The sequence below is a fragment of the Leptidea sinapis genome, chromosome 13 (genome assembly GCF_905404315.1).
Source record: "Leptidea sinapis chromosome 13, ilLepSina1.1, whole genome shotgun sequence".
Classification (NCBI taxonomy): Eukaryota; Metazoa; Arthropoda; class Insecta; order Lepidoptera; family Pieridae; genus Leptidea; species Leptidea sinapis.
Window position 1 is genome coordinate 4,833,244 of NC_066277.1, and position 26,097 is coordinate 4,859,340.

The 26,097-nt window shown below is 35.1% G+C and overlaps 1 protein-coding gene across 1 annotated transcript; it reads left to right on the forward strand.

The window, feature by feature from the left end:
* Nucleotides 1-9,922: 9,922 nt before the first annotated feature.
* Nucleotides 9,923-25,969, forward strand: LOC126967379 (odorant receptor coreceptor). Its single transcript, XM_050811820.1, has 9 exons — nt 9,923-10,003; nt 10,409-10,545; nt 12,855-13,015; nt 14,045-14,231; nt 16,121-16,337; nt 18,440-18,539; nt 19,240-19,344; nt 22,218-22,373; nt 25,845-25,969. The coding sequence occupies exons 2-9, from the start codon at nt 10,494-10,496 to the stop codon at nt 25,893-25,895; spliced, it is 1,029 nt and encodes a 342-aa protein (XP_050667777.1). The 5' UTR covers nt 9,923-10,003; nt 10,409-10,493; the 3' UTR covers nt 25,896-25,969.
* The last annotated feature ends 128 nt before the right edge of the window (nt 25,970-26,097 follow it).

Genomic DNA, 26,097 nt, shown 5'->3' on the forward strand with positions numbered 1-26,097 from the left:
ATAACACTCAACGTAAAAATGGTCAAAAAAAAAAGTAAATTAATACGTAAAAACAAGAGTTATTGAGTACAGTCACGGCCGACTACTACTGTATCAACAATAATAGTAGGCCACGGTACAGTAGATGCATCAATCCACACACACCGTAAATAAATAAAGGTATTCAGCGACCATTTTATTTGCAATTATAAAAAACAAATTAATTTTAAAACCATGAAGCAGAGTTTCCGGCTACAGGATCATCCTGCCACCGCAAGTAGCGCCCGTTCACGAGCATGACGCATGGGCCAGCCATCGCCTCCCTCGACCATATTTTAGGGAAGGGAACGACCCGTCCCACGTCGCCGCCACAAGCAGTGACATTTAAGCGAGCATGATGAAAACTGTCACAAGAACTCCACCAAATATCGAAAAACAAGAATGTTCATCTACAATATATTCAACAACACTCACTAAACACCTCTACTTATAATTTGACCATTTTGCTTATATTATAATTATAAATACTATTAATTAAGGGTAATTAAAGCTCAAATCTTTTAGAGCAATTAATACCCGAGCTTTCTTATCATCTAAATAATCCTTTAAATTGTAAAACAATTTTCCCATAAGTTTGTTTAATTTAGCTTTGGATTTGTTGAGGGACATTTCCATTAAGTTGTCAGGAAGCTTTTTATTAAATCTAACGCAATTACCGATAAATGACTTGTTGAGTTTACTAAGCCTAGAAGTTTATTTTTGTTTCTAGTATTTATATTATGTTTTTCATCTACCTTTTGAAATTTATTGCCATTCTTATGAACATTATACTAAATTTTCATATATATATATATTGGTTAGAAACAGTCATTATTTTAAAATCTTTAAATTTTGATCTAAGCGACTGTCTTGGTCCCATACCATAAATTACCCGAACAGCTCTTCTCTGCAGCACAAAAATAGAATCAATATCAGCAGCATTACCCCATAATAATATACCATATAACATAATGCTGTGACGTAACTAAAATAAACCAATCTTGCAGTTTCAATGTCTGTTATGCCACGAATCTTTTTTACTGCGTATGCAGCAGAACTTAGTCTACTAAGTTTTTTATATGAGGAGTTTGGTATCTAGCGTTATTCCAAGAAAAACAGCGGTATCAACTATATCTAATTTCTCATTTTTTAGCTGTATATCGATTAACACATGTTTTACATTAGGTAAAGTAAATTTAATGCACTTCGTTTTATTACCATTAAGTAACAAGTTATATGGTAAAAGCATTGTTAACAACATCAAAATTTGGTAAGAAACGGTGTATTTTAAACATGAGTAATGAATCATCAGCAAACAACACAATTTGATATTTATCCTTTGCAATATAAATTAGACAAATAAGGAATAGAAAAGGTCCTAAAATTGAGCCCTGTGGAACCCCCATTTTAACTATTGATCCAGAGGACCGCTTTCCATTGACATCCACCTTTTGTAGCCTACAATTTAATTCTAGTTACGATTATTGTTATTTTTGGGATCGTTGTCCTTCCGCCGCGACCCGCTCTCGCTTCTCGCCTCCTCACGACTCAAGCACATCTCACCTATAACTATAAATGTAGTTACAAACCTATCTTGGATGACACCGACTCCAAAAATTACAATAACCGTTACTAGGATTAGATTAATTAATTAGATTGTACAAAAATACGCAATTATTTTTATACTTTTTAGTGCATGTTATATCTATTGTTTTAGAATAGTGTTTTTGAAGTCCGTTGTTTTCTGTTAATTAATTTTTTATTTGTTGATTCATAGTGAATTTGAAGTACATAAATGTGAAGTAAATAAGATTCGGCCGAGTATCGTTAATTTGCTCCGAAAAATTGTAGAGTTACCTTACTTTGTCATGGATTCCGTAATCAGAACCTTACCACACTCTCACCAAACTATCTTTGTAGTATATCCTCTCCAATAAAAAAAAAACATCGAAATCGGTTGGCGCGATATTCAGTTATTCGTAAATTTATCATCCACTTTGCTATACTTATGTATGGCAAATTTAAGACTTTTATGGTTTTCTCATGGATGCCATTGTCAGATCTGAACCAAAATACAATGGGACCACACGGGAAGCAGCAGCTTTCAAATAAAAAAGAATTATCAAAATAAGTGGAATCGGGGTTGACGACTTTCCTGTTTCAGGGTTTTTTCATTTCCGAATAACACAAAAATGCAGCCGGGGTTTTTGTTTAAATAACCATTTTTTTAGTTTTATTATTGAATGAGTTTGAATTTTAGCCAGATAAATTGTTACCGCCTTCACCACGTAGAGGTACGCCCAGCTTAAGCTGTTTTATATATAATACAACCTCCTTAGTGAGAGGTAAAGGGCAAAGAGAGTCACTTGACATACAATCTGCTATTTTGTGCTATAGATTTTCTTTCGTCAAGTAAGTAATTAATGTATATGATTTCCGGTGACATATGAAAAAAAAGTATTGAAATATTGGTTATCCCCAGTGGGAGGCTCCTTTGCACAGGATGCCGGCTAGATTATAGGAACCACAACGGCATCTATTTCTGGGGGGAAGCAGTATTGTGTAAGCATTACTGTGTTTCGTTCTAAAGGACGCCGTACCTAGTAAAATTACTGGGCAAATGAGACTTAACATTTTATGTCTCAAGGAGACGAGCGAAATCAGAATTTTTGGGATTTTCAAGAATCCTGAGCGGCTCTACATTGTAATAGGCAGGACGTATCAATTACCACCTGATGAACGTGCTGCTCGTCTCTTCCTTTATTGTCATAAAATAATAAAAATGCAGATTATTTTACCTTTTCCCTGTTTGAGTAACCCACTCTGTATACATTGAAGTTTAATAGCTTTGGAGGGTAGAGTGAAATAGAATATTGAAGTAAATATTGACACTGAAAAAACAAATACATTTAATGTTGTAGAGGTGTGCAAGCAGATATTATCGATCATAGGTACACAGCTTAATAGATACTTAGCCATATATATGTAACTACGACAAGGACTCTCATTCATAATTAAGTTGGGGAAATCAACATCTGTTATAACGGCCATATGTTGAGTCTCACGCGTCCTATTGGCTATTTCGCTACTTGACTTTGAATTTAGAACGCGTCATTGAAAATCTTCCAAAATCAACCATTCGATCGAAAATGTTCGTGAGGATTGCACGTATTTGTGCAATGTGAATAATTTAAAATGATTAATGATTAGCAGAATATATTAACGAAACTGTTTATAGAACTTCATAATGGTAGGATTAGTAAAATATGATTTTTAATATTATTAAATAGCTCATACTATATATAGTATTTATAATTCATAGATGATGACGAAAATCAAGACCCAGGGCCTTGTGTCCGATTTGATGCCCAATATAAAACTGATGCAAATTGCGGGACATTTTCTATTTAACTATCACTCGGGTAAGTATTGCAGTTAAAAGAAGTATAATCTAAGATTAAAGAGTGGTTTCAGCAACAATACCTTTTTTTATAACGGCAACTATTAGATGCTTGTGTGCGCGGCATCTTGACACTCAGTGGCATCTTTCAAATTTTGTAACATACGCTTCGTGTTATTTTACATTGAAATTAATAAAATACAAAATACTCATTGGTGATTTGTGAACCCAGTATCTTTCTTATTTCTTGTAGTATTATTTTAACAAAGTGTTCCTACGCAACCCTGCATTTTAGTTTCAATTATTAGAAAAGTTTATCAGAACATGTGCCACGTGAACGTCACACATAGTTCGAAACTAGCTCGAGTACGCCCAGTCACTAATACCAGAATTAATTTTGGTTTTACATTCAACAAACTATTAGGATAATACAAAATACAATAATACACAACAGCGTTTTTCAATTACTTTATTAAACCTTGACATTTTTTAAAGTAGTACACTCAAGGATGCGTCACCAACATGGTAATGCCAATGTAAGTGTATTTATTATACCACAGAGTACACATGGATACTTATTAACTAAAAATCGCATTAACCCTTAAGGGTACATATGTACCTATATGTCTACTGTGTTAAGGGCTTAGATCATTTATACATCTAGTTAGACTAAGAAAGGTTTGACAACATCGAAAAGAATTGACTTTAGATCTAAGATCTATTTTGAAAAAATCACGCACACTAGCACAAAGTGTCATACGAAACGCGAGTGTAAGACGTAGTTTGTCACACACACTAAACTAATATTCCTCTAAAACTCTACCTAGACGTATATATTATCTGAGCCTTAAGGGCATACATTTAAAGTATATTAAAACAGCATGCGTGGCATTACTGCGTAGATATCTCTTTCATCCCAGTACCAAATAAAGAAGATGATAGCAAGTGCTGAAAACCGTTGCAATGCAATTTACGTAAGTGCCATGTAACATATTTTCAATTTGTAATTATATTTCTAAGTGAAAATATGTTTGTTTGTATTGTTTCTTCTAAAGTTTTAGTAAAATAAAGCCCAAGTCTACTCAACTTAATTCTAATATCAAACATTGCTTTTTTAACAGAAAACCAGTAAAAATGTCGTACCAAGTAAAACTCAGCAGCATAGATACTAATTTCTTTTCAAAAATGTGTTTTGACTGTTTTTGGCTCTTGGTTTTGCAAAAATAGCGGGATTGGGGATTTTTTTCAGTGGGAAGAAAATAAAACAGGAATAGTTTCTATTCGATTGAAAATGTTCGTGTTGTTATTTCCAAAATTCTCAGGCCAGATAAAATTATCAAACAAATTAATGGTTCCCTGCTAAAGGCCCGGGATCCACCAAAGCGGAGAGGAGAGGAGACGAGAGGAGATAAGCCGCGAAGCTGTCTGCTTATTCCATCAAAGCGAAGAGGAGATATGAGCTGTGCTTATAACAACGCTTTCGAGTGTTAGAGGCGCGGGGAGAAGACAGCGGGGGGAGCCGCTTGATCAACTCTTGACAAATTAGACATAGGATATGTCTCCGTTTGATCCATTTCCATCCAGAAGCTAAGCGGAGAGATATGGAAATAACGAAATCTGATTAGTTATCAAAATACATCTCCTCTCCTCTCCGCTTTGGTGGACACATGACCTTAGTGCCTTTTTTTACAAATGAGTTCATAATATGTCATATTCCTTATCGATGCGTAAAAAAGGTGTAATAAGACGTGGCTTAGGTTTTTTTGATGTGGGAGAGTAATTAAAGTAAAATTTTTATAACATCGTCTCAAACTTTTTCGAATGTGTGTTGCATGTCGCGTGACGGTCGGGTGGCGCCTATAGTTCGTAGCAGCTGACCGTGTAGTGTAAAGTCTATTACTCAGTTGTGCTCCACGCTATTTTGTTTGTTTTTGTCAGTGTTTAATGTAAATATTATTCCAAATTTTTTTAGTTAAATGTCTTTAATGTGAAAAAAAGTTTAACTTCTACCGTAGTTTCATAAAACCTTTTTTACACACTGCGGCGTTATTAAATGTCAAATGGGGCTCCAATTTTTCAAGCTTTTTTTTCTAGATCAAATATTGTGGGTATTGCTTGATAGTTTGATTAAACACTTTAGCGTCTGATATTCCTCGGCATTCATTATCCAAGTCAACGCTTCATCTACGCAAGCAATTTAGCACACGGTGCGTTCATTAGCTGTATCTTCTCCAAATACAACATTGATATTGCCAGCTCTCTTATTTTCAATGTTACTTTTAATTTAAAAATAAATACCTATATGTAAAGAAATTTATAATTGGTTTATTCCAAAAATATTTCAAACAATTTGTTAATTTAAATTGATATCCCCGACTTCTGGGATTAATCATGCAAATTTAATTTGCAATCAATGTTTATCATCGATGTGGGACTCAAACCCACGCCTCTCGGACTCTTTTTTAGTTAGTTAGAGCGCTCGGACAGAAGTCCGAGCGCTCTAACCAACTGAGCCAACTGTTCGAGTGACTTCGTAACGAGTCATGTTTAGATTTCGAAGAGCGACATATCAGTCAATTATATCGTTAATGTATAAATAAACCTTCCTTGAGAACCAAGCTATCCATGGATGAAAACAGCATGAAAAGCGGTTCAGTAGTTTAGGATTTTATCGCGAACAGACAGACAGACAAACGCGGTGCACCCCATACCTATGGGTCAAACCGAATAGGTCATTTATATTAAAGGGACGAATACAGATACCATCAATAATATAAAACGTTTAAATTATTCGCAGTTCTTGCAAACAAAAAATAGTAATTCCTGCTGAGAACAACTAATACAACCTTCGTGAACCCATTTAAGACAGGCTGTACATTGGTACCATTCATCTCTGGACTTAGTTTTACGAGTACTGTAGTTTTCGCCGCACACTATACACTGGGAATCTTCTTGGCAGTTTTCTTCACCCTTTTTTTCTTTACCTTTAATTGATATCTTATTAATTGATGCCGTCACCTTTTCCACCAATTCTATATACAGCACAACATATTTTATACAGCGATTCAGACAAAACAGCCGTTTCCCCTCGTGGCGTCGATAGCCTTTTGCTTTTTGTAATGTAAGGAATTGGCATAATATCCCTAGAAGAAATGAGAGACCTGTGGTAGCTGAAAATGTTTGTTCATCTGTAGATGTTCCTGTTGGCGGCGACGGCGTTCTTTCTCGAGGCAGTGGATTTTGGGTAGTTTTATCTATGGTTGATCTTAATGGTATTTCTGTTGACTGTACTGTTGCAAAATCTGCATCCGTGCAAATGTGGGGCAAATTACGGTTTTGGAAAACGCAGAAGCTGCATTTTGCATCGTTGTAGCACGTATAAAAGCTGTTCCAAAGAAATTTGCTATTTGAAATTGAGTCACAACTGTAAAACGTGCTCAAAGGCCTGATAAAACCAACATCGGCTGTTAACGATGCGTGCCGTGAGGTGGCAAGCACAGCATTATAACACCATCAGCACGAGCTAACTCAATAGCTTCCAAGTTCTTAGTGTAAGTAACGTGGCCATCTAAGACTAGAAGCACAGGAGCATCTTTACTTGGAGAACCGATAAAGTGACGCATCCGTTCTGAGAAAATAGGTTGTTGCATCTAACCACTTGGATACAGCTACTGTACCTGGTGGAGCACCATCCAAAAGCAATGTTGAGGCTCTCTAAAAAGAAAAAGAATATTAAAACTAATGGAAAATAAAATGTGGGTACACAATACTTATGTGTATGTCGAGTAGGGTGAAACCGGATAGCCGAAATCACCCCGTCCGCTTGTACCCCACAGGTATCATGTTTGAAATTTAAATAACTATCGCTTTATGTTTTTACTTACTGAGTATGATGTCTTTAAAAAAATTGCTGCATAATATAGTACATGGCTGAACAGAATGATTATTCGTAAAAAAATGGAAATAATAGATTAATTACCTTTATTTTAAATTTTAATTCATGGCCCCCCGCGCTGCAGTTTTACAATCGCCGCCATTTGCAACGCACTGAGTAAGCGATCGCGAGTATGTATGTAGGTTTCCCCCCACATTCCCCTACTACTTACGATATAGCCTTTTTTTTAGTAAAAAAATTATATTTATTGAGCGAAGCGAAGCAAAACTGATCGGAGCTCCTACAGGGTGACTCCAATAATTGATTTCTGTGTTAAATGTTTCTAGGCCATTTCAGAACCGATTTTAAAAAATTTTAAACTCATAGAAAGCTTTCGAAATTTTCTAGTTTATAGTCGATAATTAATTTTGAAATAAGACTTGATTAAATTATTATAATTAAAAACAAAACATGATTTACAAATTATTCTTAATTAGCACGCGCTATTTATATTTATTTAAAAATTGAGCCGATTGATCAAGTCAAATAAAGTTTTAATTGTATCACCGCTATCAATCGAGAGTGATTCGACTGCCAGGTTCTTAGTTATTGTTTTTGTATAACAGCACAAGCTTCTCTTGTGATCAAATATGGCGCTAATACCTCATGTTTGAATATGGCGTCTAATTACAAAAGGTTCTTTTTATTGTTTTTGCATTAATTTTGTTTTGTTTTTGAATACAGACTTAGTTTACCTCGCCTCGCTCAAATATACGCCGTAGCGAAGAAGTACGACAAGCAATTGCAGCGTCCTAGTTTATAGATAATGCCTGAACAGTGGCTGGGACTTTATTATAAAAGTGTAAACATTTACCCTTAAAGCTATTATGTATCCTGTGAAGCCTACTAGAATTAGTTATAGGCAAGACCTTGTTAGACTTCATCTTGATCACTTAATATCAAGTGACTTACTGACAAAGCGCTTAAACGAGCTTAAGTTCGTTTAAGCACTTTTCATAAAATAAATGAAACATTTTTTTAATCAAATAATATTGGTGGTAAAGTAACGCCAGTAAAAACTACTGGAATTAGAAGATATGTCAATGACTGATGCGATTTCTTTAAATTACTTTATATGAGTCTAAAATTACCTTCTATATAGTATTTTCTTTGATTAAAGCGAGTGTTATACATTTATGTAAAACACTTTTAAAGGATTAAAACGTGTGTAATTATAACTGTTATTACATTAGATTAACGTACGTGAGATTAGCGTAAAAGTTACGTTTTTATTGTAGTTAACCCGACGTTTCAAGACATTTCCATAATATCTCGCTTTCAGGGGGACTGTCTTAGAGGACTGCAGATGAAATGAGTCATAGATAGTATTTGTCATAGTTGTCATTATTTGTCTGTCTGTAGCAAATACCATCTCAAAGTGTTTTATTCAAACCTTTTATAACTTCAAATACAGATATTAGATAGTCTCAATTGTAGATCGCTGTTTGTTTTTTTTTTTCATTTTTCTGTCGGCACAGAAAGTAATATCGCAATAAAATATGAATGTCTTTTGAAGATCATTTATGTCAAATTCTATTATTCTATTATGTTCCAGATAACTTTTGTCTATCATAATAGTAGTCGCGCTTCTATTTACTATTTTAGTGACACATATTACTATCTGTATTTAGATCTTACTTTCATTATTTTTAACCGACTTCGAAAAGGAGGAGGTTCTCAATTCGATTGGTATTTGGCCTATTATAATGTGAAATATTATTTGAATGATAAAGATAGTAGGAATTAACGTTTCTGAATTTATTGTTAATGAATATTTTTATACTCATTTGAATGCTATTGTAACTTTTGTACTTCATTCTGACTTAATAACTTATAAAGTTTTACAGTGAATAAAGATTTTTTGAATTTAATTGAATTGGATTGTGCTATTTTGCCAGCCAGTATTTTCTACTGAGATAGCTTTTTTCAGAAAATGCTGGCATGTCAGGACTTTTACGCAAGCTGTACGCGAGTATGCACGCAATTTTGCTGGTGATTAACTTCTTGTGTATGGCGTTCAACATGGCGCAGTATTCTGATGAAGTCAACGAGCTCACTGCGAACACTATAACCATTCTGTTCTTCACACATTCTATCATCAAATTAGCTTTTTTTGGTATTACATCTAAAAACTTCTACAGGTAAGTCATGAGTAACCTATGCCTGCCTTATGGCCTTGCAGGCTTTATGGAAATCTTTCTTGACTTTATGAAAGATGTTTTCCTAACACATTTGATACTATACATATTGTGAGCTCGGATGGAAGAGACAGGTGTGCCCTGTGATTTATTAGGACGTGGACGTTTGTGTACGCTTCACCATACAGTTTGAGTGGTGTGGCATGAGACAGCGTTGTCTCTTCTAGCTAATTTTATTAAATCTCTATAAGACTCGACTTATGGATGAATTCAGTGGGCCTTACAAATAAACTTGTTATATAGATATGCCTTTTTATTCTCATAAACCAAGAATATGCGAAATGTAGAATACGCCGCTACCAACACTGTCAATACAATGATAATTCTGAAGTTATGTCGTATGTCAGGCATCCCTGCAAATAAACGCGGGAAGCGTTACACGTCCGAATATACCAATAATTATTAGTAAAATTTCATTTTGTAACATTTCGCATATTCTTGGTTTATTCTCAGGTATAACATTACATCAAGTTTATTTGTAAGGCCGAGTGTGTCTAAAGTAAGCTGTTAAAGTGAAATATTCGAAAGTAACTAGTCAATAACTTGAGTTAACGTGGATGACATAGTCCTGTTGCGATTCTCTATAGATACTTTTTTACATAAGACATGACAAAAGAGGCTAACGTGATGGGAACCGCCCATTGATATCCACTACACCAGGGCTCCAAAGATGCTTTGCTGGCCTTTAAGTGAGGAATATACTCTAAGATTGAAGGTCCCTAAGTTGTATCAGTTCGTGAAAACTGCTATGCGTTGTAAGAAGATGATGGTAGAATTTTGCATTTTGAAATATTTTTAATTATATACTTCCATTGACTGTAGTTTGAGTATAGTCAAGAAATAAACAATGATTTTCAGGACTCTGGCTGTGTGGAACCAGTCAAACAGTCATCCTCTGTTCACGGAGTCTGACGCTCGGTATCACCAGCTCGCTCTCACCAAGATGAGGAGACTTCTCTACTTTATCTGTGCTGTAACTCTTCTCTCTGTTGTATGTGAGTTCATCTTATATATATTATATTATATATATGTTTATCTCAGGCTTACTTAACTTTAGCTCTTGTAACCCCTAGCTGGGTCAGAGTTCATCCATAATGCATCTTCACCTTCATCAAAGTCAAAGGAATATGAACTTTATTCAATGAGGCTTAAATTTGGCTTTTGAATCATCAATATAAATCATCATCATCAGCCGGAAGACGTCCACTGCTAGACATAGGCCTCCCCCAAAGATTTCAACGACGATCGGTCCTCCGCTGCCCTCATCAAACGTATTCAGGCGATCTTGGCCAGATCGTCGGTACATCTTGTCTACCAATACTGCGTCTTCCGCTACGTAGTCGCCATTAGACGACTTTACTGCCCCAACTTAACTTTGGTTCTCCTACAGATCTCCTCATTTCTGATTCGGTCTCGCAGGGAAACTCCGAGCTCGAAAAAAACTTTAACCACTAAACCATGAGCTTTTTCATAAGGCCCATAGTTAACGACCACGTTTGCGTACCGTAAGTCATCACTGGCAACACACACTGGTTGAATACCTTCGTCTTCAGATACTGTGGTATTTCATTATAAATATTTCTTTTATATTACTGAATTTACCATATGTTCGGGAAAAGTTGAGCTCGTGAGAAGGACATACGAGAAACTCAACAGCCACTCTTTTCAATCAAATAGAGTATTTTTACAGTGGCTGTTATATACAAAACAAATTAGTTTTTAAGATCCTGCATTCAATATATGAAGCGTGTATTAATATTATAAATTATTTCATGAAAAGTAATAAAGAATACACTGTATTAATATAAATTATCGTATATTGGATGCATCAACCCTTAGAGCTTGAATTCATTGTGTGTGTAAGGATGCTTGTGGACATGATGATCGAGATGACTATCGCAAATAACATTCAACAAATACAATGATTTATTAACTATAACAGGTCGACCTGGCACCAGAAGCAGAACATCTTTCGGTCTTGAACATCTGTCTTCATCTTGATGTCACCCTTTTAGCTCTCCTACGCCGTTCGCAATATACTATCTACAGATAGAGATAAATGACTACCTTCTACTGTCAGTACTTAGCTGTCTATAAACTGAAGCTGTCCCCATATACCCGATAAGTCATTCTTATCGCCTTATATTGGGACGCGTGAATTGCAATTTCCATACAAACTATCGCTGGTAAGCTATACGTCGTCCCATTGACAAACAACGTGTAAGGATAAGGTGAGTTAACGTCGATAAGTTTATTGGGACAGAAAAGTCAACGACAGTTACAATTTTTATCTCAAGTAAGAGTAACGGCCGTTGACATATTTCCTTCCGATGGCTATCTCATCATCATCACTTTGTTAATGACAGTCCCCGAGTGGTTAATGACCCTGCCTACGGAGATATAGGTCCCGGGTTCGAATCCCGGTAGATGCAATCATTTATATGATGATTATGAATGTTTGTTTCCGAATTATGGATGTTTATTTGTATTTATGTATGTTTAAGTAAGTTGTAAGTATATTGTATTAAATATATCCGTGTCTTCTGGCCATAGCACAGGCTATGGCCTAGTTTGGTGCAAGATGATTTACGCAATTATTAGTCTGCCACCAGGCTTGCTTTGGAATACTGCGTTTGCGTTTTCCTAGTATTCAAGTCGGAATCTCTTGTTAGAGTGTGGCCTATCAATATATATATTATTACTAGCTGACCTGACAGACGCTGTTCTGATAATAGAAAAAAAAATATGATGAAAGTACCTATTCCGGATAATATAGTCTCAAGTAGTCTAAAAATTGAAACAGAAACGTATTTCTGAGTAATGCCGTTGGAAGTGTGGTATACTGTGCTATAGTCTGCTTAGCAATAAATGCTACATCATTAGATGCCTCTCATTACTTTACAGAAGATACAGTGTGGTCTGTACCAAAACCTATCATAGCGTGACTCTGTGATGATTTCCTAAGAAAAATATTTACATTTATATGTATTATGACAATAAGGGACGAGACGAGCAGGATGTTCAGCTGATGGTAATTTGCCCATTACAATGCAGAGTCAGTCACTCAGGATTCTCGGAAAACCCGAAAATTCTTAGTGGCAGTACATTTGCTCGTTTCGCCTTGGGACATAAGATGTTAAGTCGGTGCCCTACAGATAGAGACACAATAATGCTTACATATTACTGCTTCACGGTAGAAATAGGCGCCGTTGTGGTACCCATAATCTAGCCGGAATCCTGCGCAAAGGAGCCTCCCACTGCCATTATTCTATTATTATTTTCTTATGCTTACAATTTATTACAGCTTGGGTAACTATTACGTTCTTCGGAGAGTCCGTGCGATTTGTTTTGAACAAGGAGACCAATGAGACCCTGACTGAGCCTGTACCCAGATTACCATTAAAGGCATGGTATCCCTTCGATGCCATGAGTGGCACAATGTATATCGTAGCTTTCGTATACCAGGTACAGTAGGTGATTAAAATAACATCAGTACATAAATGAGCTAGACAAAGCCATATAGTAACATTTGGAATGATTTAAACTTACTTACCTTTAACGCTTACTTTCATTTCAATAACCTATTGACATAAATCATTGGACTATAACTGTATTGAACATAACTATGGATAGATAAGATCTTGTCATTAAACGGTGACAGCAATGTATCCGTAAATTAAGCTAAGGGCAGATAGGTTATTGAAAAAGGCCGTTAGTGAAATGAAAATATTATAATTCCAATTCATCCATTCAACAAACAACAACAACAAAACTAAAATCTGTCTTAATACAAACGAACTTAGGCTGAGATCCATAGAGCTTGCTAAGACTTTGCTCAGACTTTACTTACGTAAAACTTAGCTGAATGTAAGCTTAGCATAATCTTTGCTTTCTTTTTGGTTGCATTTGACAGCTAAAATAATGCTTAGTTTCAGCGAAGACAGCATGCAAAAGTCAAGTTTGTATTAAGTTTTACGTAAGTAAAATCTGAGCAAAGTCTAAGTATGCTCTATAGATCCCAGCCGAAGACTCACGATCACACTCAAAAGCCTACGCGTTTATTAGGCAGTTTATAGTTTTCGTTCAGTTGTGTTTCGACCGCGCTTTGAATACAACGACGCGCAATGACAAAGTGTTCAGTGAAAAAATGTCCAAAAAACAGCATATTCAAACTTAAATGAGATGGAGTGCCGTTTATCTCATTCGCACCATAATCAAACTCTCAATCTAATTCTAATGAGCGTATACAATAAACTTTGAACATTACTGTCACGATATAAGGTGTTAATTTGAATGAATGTTAATTCAACGCCACTCAGAAATTTTTGAAGACCTTTTAATTGGCGATTGTGAGTCTAGTTCTTTATTGTACGTCAATGGGTTTTAGTTACAAACTTCTATACATCTTACTCATTGCTCTATCGTCAACTTAAATTTTTACTAAAACAATTTTATAATTCTTTTGAGATTAATAAAGCTTCTGAAACCTTACAGGTGTATTGGCTGTTTTTCGCAATGATTATTGCAAATCTTCTTGATGTCATGTTCTGCTCTTGGCTTATATTTGCCTGCGAACAGCTGCAACATCTGAAAGCTATTATGAAACCTCTAATGGAGTTAAGTGCATCGCTAGATACGTATAGACCAAATACAGCAGAGTTGTTCCGAGTACCTTCAACAGGTAATTATTTTTATTCAAGTAAAAATTTCTTAAGATACTTTTTCAAATAATTATTTAGAAGAAATTGGATGAGACTAAGCTATCATGCTCGTTCAAGGTTAAGTCGGTTCGGATCGACTAAGGGTGTGCAATCTTTAAAAATTTTCATATCAATTGCATCAGTTAAATCGATATGGACATGCTTACATTAATTATTTATAAATATTCCCACAATGTAATACAAATATTTAATATACTGCATACTAGCTGACCCGACAGACGTTGTTCTGTACATAATAAAACAATACTGTTTTATAAGAATTTTCATTAATATTTCAAACCATCAAGAATTATTTCATAAAAAATGCTCCCTGTTGTTATAATGAAATTGTTTCACAGCGGAACTGTCAAACCGTGCGTCAATAAATTATCCCTTAGAAAATATGTCCATACAAAACAAATATTGAAAATAAAAATAATTATGGGTTCAAAATCGAAATTAAAACTATCCTATCTCTCTAGTTGGACTAAACTGCACTCCGTGAAGTAATCCCCATTAAAATCCGTTCATTAGATTAGGAGTCCATCGCGGACAAACAACGTGACACGTAATTTATATAGCGTACTAGCTGACCCGGCAAATGTTGTTTTGCCACATAAATTGTATTGATCTTTTGCTTGCTAGTTGATAAGAGATGGCGCTAGTTGTATTCATTAGTATCAATCACACTTCTTTTATATTTTGTATAATTCACACTATAATTTTATAAATTATAGCCTATTTGTTATTCCGGTGTGTAAGCTATATTACTGTAAAGTTTCATCAAAATCTATTCAGTAGTTTTTGCGTTAAAGAAGTTCAAACATACATCCAGACATACAAACTTTCACATTTATAATATTAGTAGGATGAACTTGAGCAAACTAGAGAGAAAAAAAGGAATAAAAAAGTGTGTGTGTTAGTTCCGACGCACGACTGGAGTTTACTCCTGAAGAACGATTGTCTTTGAACAGGTACTAAACAAAATCAAGTCCAATGGAGTCGGTTAAAACAGACATACAGCAAAAGCTAATTAAAGCGCATTAATTAAAAAAAATATAGATATTAAAAAAAATAAATAATAGGTTAGGTTAAAAATTGTCTATTTGGCGTGAAATGAGCTATATACACTCTCCATATTAAATTAAACATTTAATTATGTGCATAGCTCATATAAATTTGTGTGAACTATACTGATATTTCAAAATTTAATAAATACAAAGCACACATGTTTATATATACAATACATGCATGTTAATGTATGAATTGTAACTTACTTAGTACCCACGTGCTTATCAGATTTTCCGGCACTATTATTTACACCACTTTCTTCCATAATTTATAGAATTTTCACTTAAATTTATGAAAGTATATTAATTAATCAATTTCAATAATATAATAAAGCTTCAAAATACAAAAAAAGAAAAATGATGTTTGCTATCCGTCTTTTTTTATTTATTAATTTTTTTATTAATTAAATGATAACATTCAAATGTTAACAAAACCCTGCAAAACTGGTCTGACAGTTTGACTGCAGGAATGAGTCTCTTTAAATATAGATATTTACATAGTTTTATAAAATTAACTTATGCTTTAAATACAAGAATTTTATATATAGATATTTACATTTTTCCATATACTTAAAATAATACTTTAAATACTATAATCTAACTAATATATGGACAGAACGTTAAGACTGTCACGCCAACTGAAAAGTGAAAGGTGCGCGAGAAATGATGCGCATCAAAAACGTTACTATCCCATTTGATGAGTAGGTTTTACTCTCCATATTTCACTCATACCGGGCGCCTTATATGAAAATCGATTTTTAAGGAATAAACTCCTATAATATAAAGATAAAAACTTTTAGAGAAATCGGAAAAGATACCAGAACCTTTGGACTTGGATATTAGGGGCATATATTCTACACAGACTGACTTTGGAATGACACTCCGTGGAGCTGGTGGGCGGTTACAGATGTTTGGACAACCAAACCCAAATAACCCGAACGGATTGACGCAAAAACAAGAAATACTGGCTCGATCAGCCATTAAGTACTGGGTTGAAAGGCATAAGCACGTAGTCAGGTAAGTACAACATGCTGTTACAAAGAGAATGCAAACCGTTTATATCAACATAACGAAGAATTTTCTCGTGGTAGCGAATGAATGCGCTTGTGGGTCAGCTGATGGCGAATACAAAATTTATGCTTATGGTTAAAGCAAACGGAAAATAACTTGTTTTGAGTAAGGCTGAGTTCTATAGAGTGAACATAGACCTTGCTCAGACTTTACTTAAGTAAAACTTTGCTCTGTGTGATAAAATGCGAACTTGAGTTTTGTATTCGGCTGTCTTACGGCCGTTCCCAATATACTATTTACAGATAGAGATAAATTACTACCTTCTAGTGTCAGTAATTAGCTGTCAATAATCTGAAGCTGTCCCAATATACCCGATAAGTCATTCTTATCGTCTTATATTGGGACGCGTGAATTGCAATTTACATACAAACTTCTATCGCTGGTAACCTATACGTTGTCCCATTGACAGACAGCGTGTACGGATAAGATGAGTTAACGTCGTTAAGTTTATTGGGTCAGAAATGCCAACGATAGTTACGATTTTTATATCAAGTAGGAGATAGACTTAATATTGGGAAAGGCCTATATCTATAGATCTTACCCTAATATGTACCTGGTTGTAAGAATGGAAAGGTAAAAATTTAAAATTGTAAGTGGCATCGCAATTTCGCTCGTCACTTTGTCATATTCTATCTAAATTGCATTGTTATGTCACAAATAACAATAATGCTCGCAACTTAGATTAAGGATTCGTCTCCGCTCCGCTCCAACTAGATTCCGCACTACCTACAAAAAATAGCTTTTTATAACGGCAATAACTATTAGATGCTTGGGTGCCTGGCCTACACCTAACGGTATCTATCGTGTTATTTTATATTGAAATTAATAAAATACAAAATACTTACTGATGATATGTGATCCCAGAGTCATTCTTATTTCTTGTAGTATTATTCTTACAAAGTAGTAAACGCAACCCGGCATTCTAGTTTCGCTTATTAGAAAAGTTAAGCAGAACATGTGGCACGTCAATTTTACACATTGTTCGAGACTGGCTCGAGTATGCCCAATTGGGCGTAGTATTAGTTGCCGCACTTTGCGACTAAGCCGGCGGTATCTAGTTGGAGCGCAGTGGAGACCAATCCTTAATCTAAGGCTTGCAAATTGCTGCTTCACGACAGAAAAGGCCACTAGCTGGCATCCCGGGCAAAGAGGCTCCCACTGGTTAATTGTGCCTAACAAATTGTTGTAAACTTAGCTCTATTTTAGTAAATAAATAAAAATCGCAAGCTTATAGGCCAGGAGCCAAGATGATTACTTACTCATTCTACACCTTCTATAAGAAAACTATCGATTGTATTTTTGTGAGATGTGCTAGTATGAGCGGCGTGAATGAGAATTATAATGTGTTATTTTATAGAATTTTCAAGGAGTTTGGAGCGAAATAGTTAACATGCCAATCTGCAGAAGTTGGATCTAGTGCGTAAACTACGACTACTTCGGACCGCATTTTAACTAGAACTCTGATCGGACGAAATGCTAAAGCGCTCTTAAGGCGACACTAAATGCCAGCGACCTTGAGCGATATGAGTTCACGGCTGCCGGCCCGCCATCTATATTTTCAAAATTCTTGCGTGGAAAACAGTTTATATGCTTACAATCCTCGTTATTCACTACTAATCTGAATAAATGAACCTACACAAAAAAGTACAAGCTATAAGAATAACATTTCTGAGAGAAGTACCAAAAAAATGCCTCACGCCATGCCAAAAAACTTGTTTAACTTCAAAGAAAAGTGGTAGTTCAAAAAGGCTCGGCAGAGTTAACTATAACCAATAGCAAGCATTAGCAACCTACAAATAAGACTTAAGGATATGTGTTACAGGATTAAATAGTGTTCATAGCTCGAAATGCTATACTTTCACCACAAAACTTGTCTAAAAACATCATGTTTGCGTGTTTTCTGCTTACTCTTCTTCTTAATGTTGTTGTTAGCCTTCTGTTTAAATAATGAGCGCTTATAGTAATCAAATGATAACTTTGTGTTAAATTCTGCCCTTCTTTTCTTTTATGGACAATATTTGTTTTTTATCGGAGAGTATTATTTTCAGACTAGTGTCATCAATAGGCGATACCTATGGCACTGCTCTTCTATTTCATATGCTGGTCTCCACTATCACTCTTACTCTATTGGCATATCAAGCAACTAAGGTAATTTAAAAAAAATATTCGATATAGTAGTATTCGTATTGCAGCGATCTTGACCAGATCGTCGGTCCATTTTGTGGGGGGCCTACCAACACTGAGTCTTCCGGTACTTGGTCGACATTCGAGGCCTTTAATGAACTTTTTCGAACTATGTGCCCTGCCCACTGCCACTTCAGTTTCGCAATCATTTGGGCTATGTCGGCGATTAAGCATTGAATACGCTGGATTTTATTAATGAAAATAAGGAGAGAGACGAACAGGACGTTCAGGCGATGGTAATTGATACACCCTGCCCATTACAATGCAGTGCCGCTCAGGGTTATTGAAAAACTCAAAAATTCCGAGCGGCACTACAACTGCGCTCGTCACCTTGAGACTTAAGATGTCAAGTCTCATTATCTCATTGCGTTTCCGACCCCCGCCTTGCAAGTTCATCCGCTGCATCGTTCCCCAACGAACCGCTGTGTCGACGCACGAGCTATCTTAAAAGGGTTCAGTTTTCTTTTTAATTTTAGTACGGGACCCTACAAAGGTGATATTGTAACTGCTGTATCCTGGGGCAAAATTTGACTTTATATGTTTTTATTAAGTACCTACATAATTTTTTCTAAAATTCAGAAAAAAAATATTTACCTTAGTACAGCAATATTTAGTAATATTCTGATATGATTATTATTTATAATGAGAACTAATACATTTTCAGATAAATGGACTGAATGTATACGCGTTCAGCACTGTGGGATATTTGAGCTACACCCTCGGCCAAGTGTTCCACTTCTGCATTTTCGGAAACAGGCTAATTGAAGAAGTAAGTTAGTTTACCTGAAGGTGAGTAAGGAATAATCAAACACAATTTTAGGGAAAAGGTAAAGTAGGTTTTAAGCACAGATATCGTGCGGAGAATATGGATGAGAGTGATATTCAGGAATACTAAAAGCCATTAAAAACATATCTTGCAAATAAAATCCCAAGTCCCGCAACTCAATTCTTCAGTTTACTTTATTCAGTCCATACTTAATGGTCCTTCTGTCTTAAGTTTTCATATAATCAGCTAATAGTCCGATCAATTTAAACATCCAAGGTTACTAAAATTCCCACTCGGATTAAAATTGGTAGGATTGTCCAAAAAACTAATAGTCCTCATCGATCCAGCACTTGCAAAAAAATTACTTGGGGCCAAAGTTCACAAAAACGGGTTTTTCGCGATTTTCAGAAAACAGTAAGTTTCATCATACCTACCATTTCCATTTACCTGCGTCGATTAGATAATTATCCATAAGAAATATCTCAATACTTTTTTTCTTAAGAGCCATCGTTTTTGAAATAACACGTTTAAAAAAGTTGAAAGAGTTGTAGTCGTCATAATTATACACCGCGTATATACATTACTGAAGCTGTAATACAAGCAAAAATATCGTTCTATCGGTCAGTGTAACTTACACATATAAAATATGAGAATTTCGGGTAAAAAGAAGATAATGGTGGCTTATGGTAAGTAAAGTATGAAATAAATACTTTGGTTTTAATACGGTTAATATATCTTTGGAATACTGCGTCAAATACTGTTTTAGATCTTGTTGTTGATGCAGTGCGACTGCTGCACATTTTCAAATAAAATTTAGCGTCCAAAAACGTAATCAACGAAATCGCTGCATCCGATGCAAAATTTACATTAAACCTCTAAACTGCATATGAAGTCCTGGTACATGTTGCTAGGATGACACATGATTTCCATATGTACACTGGCCTTCAAAAGTAAGTATCACACTTTTAAAATTGGAATTATTGTTTAAGTTCACAACATATACTTTCGAAATAAAAAGGACTCCAAAGAGAATTTAATTTTGTACATAAAAACTTTATAGTCGGTAACCTTCTTATAAGAATTGGCTGAAAAAAAATTCAAAAACAAAACCATTCCTTTTTCGAAGTGGACGTTTCCGAAATACAATTTTACCATTCACATTTTTCTTTCTGTTTTAAATTTTTTTCAGGATCGATGGGTCTTGTTTTAAAAATTTATGCTAAAAAGCACATAACATTTATTTATCATGCCTCTTTCAGTTGAAGAATGTGCTCATCGAACGGATCATGGCTTTTCTGGATCTAGGCATCAGTATGCGTCGCACTGCAAGAATGGTGGGTGTGACGGTACGAACGGTCCAGAAGGTAAAGCGAAGGAACGAAGAGTCTGGACACCATCTGAGGAGACCTTGTAATGGCAGATCCAGGTGTACCAGTGCCCGAGAAGATCGTTATATTATTTCCACTGTGTTAAGAAATTGCCACCAAAATGCAGTTGAAGTCCAGCAACAGCTACTTCAGATCCGGAGGGACTACATTAGTGACAGAACAGCGAGAAGAAGACTTGCTGAAGCAAATTTGAAACCCCGAAGACCAGCGAATGGCCCAAAACTCGAGAGACAGCATCGAGTAGCGAGACTGCGATACGCCTGTGAACACATGCAGTGGGATGAAGAAAAATGGTCAAAAATTTTGTTTGCAGATGAGTCTCGATTCTCCCTTTACACTCCTGATGGAAGGCGAAGTGTTTACAGGCGACCTGGTGAGCGATACCTTCAAGCCTGCATTCAGAAAGAGCCCAATACGGTGGAGGCAGTGTACATGTATGGGCTGGCATATCTTCAGAAGGTAGCACAGAGCTAGTAGCCATAGAAAATGGCACCCTCGCTGGGCAAAGATATGCTCAAGAGATTCTCAATGAGTATGCAGGGCCGTATTAAGCAAATATGGGTGATGGATCGATGCTGAGGCATGATAATACCCGGCCACACACGGCTCATATCGTACAAGAGTATATTCAGGAGGTCGGTATCAGCGTGATGGCTTGGCCATCAAGAAGTCATGATCTCAACCCGATTGAACACGCCTGGGAAGAGCTTGGGAGGCTAGTCAGAAATTGCAGACCACCACCTACTACCCTCAGGGCACTAAAGCAGGCCCTGGTAGAAGAATGGGAGAATATTCCCCAACATCGGCTCCGAAACCTAGTGTTCAGTATGCCAAACCGGTTCGAAGCTGTAATCAGAGCTCGAGGAGGCAATACCAGTTATTAAAAATTAAATAACATGTAATACATTTCGGTTGATTTTTTTTACACTAAACTAAAAATGTCTATTTTCATTGTTTTATCTTTTTTAAGTTAAAAATGTAACTTCTATAGTTAAGAAAAAAATTTAATTTGAAAAGTGTGATACTTACTTTTGCAGGCCAGTGTATGTTCTCCTGCTTTATATGTAATAATAATACGTCGAGCGCATGACGTCAGAATATATTAAGGTATACGAGTCATAGATAAGACCTCAAGACAATCTCTTCTTCAACTATGAGCGCCTGGTACCTAATCACTGTATGCTTCCTATCTCATTTTCTCAAACGTTAAATTTTGTGAATTAATATGTCCTGTCTCTTTTTATTGTCTCGCTTTTTCGTTTCATCGACTTTGAAAGTCGATGAAACGAAAAAGCGAGACATCAGATCACAAGTTTTCATATCAAAAATTGTGTTATATTTCCTATGTTGTAAATTGCATGGTCACTATACTAGACAAAAGTCAGGACAGTGTTCAAAGATGTTGATAGCATTTATTTATTAAAGTGGTAAGATTATCTGAACGACGTTTAAAAACATTTAAAAATTCTTTTTTTTTTCATTATACAGAGCTCTTCAGTGATGGAAGCTGCTTACTCTTGCCAATGGTACGACGGATCTGAGGAAGCGAAGACCTTCGTCCAGATTGTCTGCCAACAGTGTCAGAAAGCCATGAGTATATCTGGTGCTAAATTCTTTACTGTCTCTCTGGATCTGTTTGCTTCTGTGAGTAATTTTATCAGACCATAAGAGTTATTAATACTTAATGCCTATCGCATAAAATTTAATTTTGTATACGTTCTTTGAGTGACGATATGATATGGATTTTTTTATTGGATTTCATTATAACTTTCAAAGGAAAACAATACTATAATAAAGTATGTTTGTTAAGCTTCCTACATATCGTATACTCGTTAAACATAGTAAATTATAGTCAAAAAAACTAAAAACAACGCTTTTTATAAAAAAACGAACGAAAAAATAAAAAATATTTCCTACTTTTTTGTTTGGTTTATTTATAAAAGCGTGTCTTTTTAAACTATTATTTACATTGTTAAATTGAAAATTCTCTTTGGTATTCGAAAATTTCCTAATATTAGATAAATCGGTTGATGATAATGGTTGATATTAAAAATTAACATCCTACCTTATAGAATATGAAAATTATATATATTAACAAAAATCTTATTTGCTAAATTTAAAAATTGAATTATATTATCAAATTAATTTATTGTCATCGGTCCTTGATAAATCTACGAAGTTTGAACGAAATCTGGCCGTTTATAGTGGGTCAAAATTGCGCCCAAATGAGCCGGTTACAAACAAACATACATATAGGTGAAGCTAATAGAAAGCGTGTAAAAATGATCACATTCAATAACTTTAATATAGCCTAATGTAATGTTATTACGAAATATATTGGTTCCAGGTATAAATGTAAGAACCACAAACTTCAAATTGTTTCAGAGACAATTATTTATTTGTTACTTTTCGTAACAATTTTTTTAAAGTTGGATCCTTGTTATCAAATTTAAAACTTTCAAAATTCGGCTGCCTATTAATACACTATATGTAATGGCCTTGAAACTGTTATCACATGAGCCAAGTTTTAGATTAAAGTTGTCCAACAAGAAGCTCACTAGCCTTATTTTTACATTATATCCATTATAAAAGAAATTATGGGCAAAATCGCAGAATACGATGTACCTAGTTAAAACTGGTGTTGTTATTAAAAAACTGGTCAAAATAAGAATTTCCTATCCTGATATCAAAACCAAGTATAAATATTATTTATCAATCCCTATACCAAACCATTGATAAATTGAAATAGAGTTTTATGATCAGAGGCATTGAGAGAGTAAACACAGAGTTCTCAGCGACTGATTGATAGCGTCCTCTCAATTTTCCCAAAACAACAAACAGCTTTCCATTTTACGGTACAGTGATTTGATGTTGCTTACTTCTGATTGCTATTTACTCTGTCAAACAACCGACATAATCATGTAAAAGTACTTTCTTGAAATTATTTGTGGAGCATCAATATTAATTTTCCAAGTGAAAACTTCTTTAGATGCTTTTATTGATTTTTAGGTTATAAACTTGTAGGTTCATGTCACCAATCCTAATTGCGTCATAAACAGGTTACGTCATTATGTACTTGGATTGCCGATACATGTAAAATATCGTCTAATAGATGCCAATGCAGCACCTTACAAACTAAATTGCTATGTATATTACAGCCATTGTAAAATATTCTATTTAATTTGCCGAAATCGAAAGTGGTGCCCAATAGAGTTTGATTATAAAATTGGTGGTGATACGATATCTCAACCAGAAACTATCAAAGACCTGGGTGTAACATTCGATCGAAAGTTAACCTTCCATTATCATATTACCACTCTGGCCAAGGAATCCTATAGAATTTTAGGCTTTGTTTTGAGGAATTCTGGGGATTTCACATCTGAACCAGTCATAAAGCTTTTGTTTGGTGCTTTAGTGCGCAGCAAGCTAGAAACAGCTATGTGTGTGTGGAATCCGCACGAAAGTACTTATGTACTCCTTCTCGAAAAGGTGCAAAAAGCTTTTCTTAGGTACCTTTACAAACGTACGCATGGATACTACCCCTATATGTATCCCACAAAATTTCTTCTGGGTACTGAAATTTTATGGCTACAACTCCCTCGAGGTTAGGCGAAAACGACAGCAGCTCACAGTTATGTGCAGAGTTCTCAGAGGTGATATAGATGCGCCGAGCTTGCATGTTGAGCTATGTAGAATCTTTGTACAGGATAATTATTATTCGAGGCGCAGGCATAGATTGTTCCCGAGTCCGACACATCGTACTGTGGCTCGCACCAACTCGCCTATACCGAGGTCTCTCTCTGCTCTCAACGCTCTTCTCGAAGCCAACCCTGCTTGTGATTTATTTGCGGATGGATGGCAGACGATTTTAACAGAGTGCTTGCATTTTTGTGAGAGAAATGGATGAAAGGTTGTTGGATGTTAATTAATTGTTAGTTATTTACAGTAAACTTTGTATTTATTAACTATTATTTGTGTGATATGTTTAGTTTGTAATTAATTCTTACTTTAATATTGTAATTGGCTTATGCCGTTTTATTAAAGTATAAATAAATAAAATAAAATAAATAAAATTACTGATTCACGGCAGAAATAGACGCTGTTGTGGTACCCATAATCTAGTGTCTCCCACTGGTAAGTGGCTGAGTTACTTGTATGTTCTTCTCACGAGCTCAACTTTTTCCGAATATTTACTTATAGTAGATTTAGGAAATCAAATTACTTTTATAATTTTAAAATAGATTCAATGGCGCTTATTCAAAGGCTAATTGTATAAAGTTTATTTGACTTTGACTTTGAATACCGCTGGATGTGATAGAAGACGTTTGTGATGTCGTAAGCTGTTAGGTGCTAAACAATGGCGGCTACTAGGACATGGATGTATCGAGTACTTCCCTTTTATCTCAGACTGTACCCATCAAGTATCAACTCGAACAATGAGACCGCGTGCAACGCAGAGTTGTTCGAATTGTGGAGGATCCAGTACTCTCTAAACGGGTAGATCACTTTGTGTTGCCTAGATACGTCGATTCATTGTGTCTTCTGTGTTCCGAAGAGCTGTTTCATCTGATTCCTGCTGTGATACCACCTTCGCATGGCACTTCACTTAATATGATACTATCCCCACCATCTGGAAGTCTGGCGTTCTTCTTCAGTGTGGTTTTCGGGACAATCTCTTCAACAACCAAGCTGTGGAATGAGCTTCTGAGATGGGTTGCATCAAAATAATTCCAAAATGATTTAATTCAGCATGCTTGAGACAGAATTTTTAATATGCAGTTTATGAATACAGCCTAATTATTTTAGATTTTTTAATTAATTAATGAAGATACTTTATTGCACTACAAAAATGTTAATATTACATAGTTGATTAATAATTAAATTACGTAGTACATAAAAGTTATTGTAGTACAATTAGGCGACCTTATCGGTATTCAGCGATCTCTTCCAGGTAACTTAAGGGAGTAGGAAATTTTTATTTATACTTGGTTATGTCAAGTAAATTAACATACTATAGGATATTAGCATTAAAAATAATAATCATGTTTAATAATATAATAATTATTAAATACTAATTATTATTTTATTATTAAATTATCTATTTTAATGTTCCAGGTACTCGGCGCTGTTGTAACATATTTCATGGTCTTGGTACAACTAAAGTAAAATATTTAATATACTATACGTTTTAATATTTTTTTTTAATTATTTAATTTGTTACTTAATATAATTCATATTCCTAATATCCATTAAAAAAAAATTCGATTTTCAGTTACTTAATTTGTTAAATTTTAATAAATTTGAAAGATAATTATTAATAAGACTTTTTTTTAATATTGATATATTAGGTCCTTACATATGAAATTGG

Excerpts from the sequence above, each read along its gene's own strand:
- LOC126967379 (XM_050811820.1), top strand. The coding sequence starts at position 10,494 with ATGAGGAGACTTCTCTACTTTATCTGTGCTGTAACTCTTCTCTCTGTT. Across the intron at positions 18,540-19,239 it reads TGGCATATCAAGCAACTAAG|ATAAATGGACTGAATGTATA; the intron begins GTAATTTAAAAA and ends ATACATTTTCAG. Across the intron at positions 22,374-25,844 it reads CTCTGGATCTGTTTGCTTCT|GTACTCGGCGCTGTTGTAAC; the intron begins GTGAGTAATTTT and ends TTAATGTTCCAG.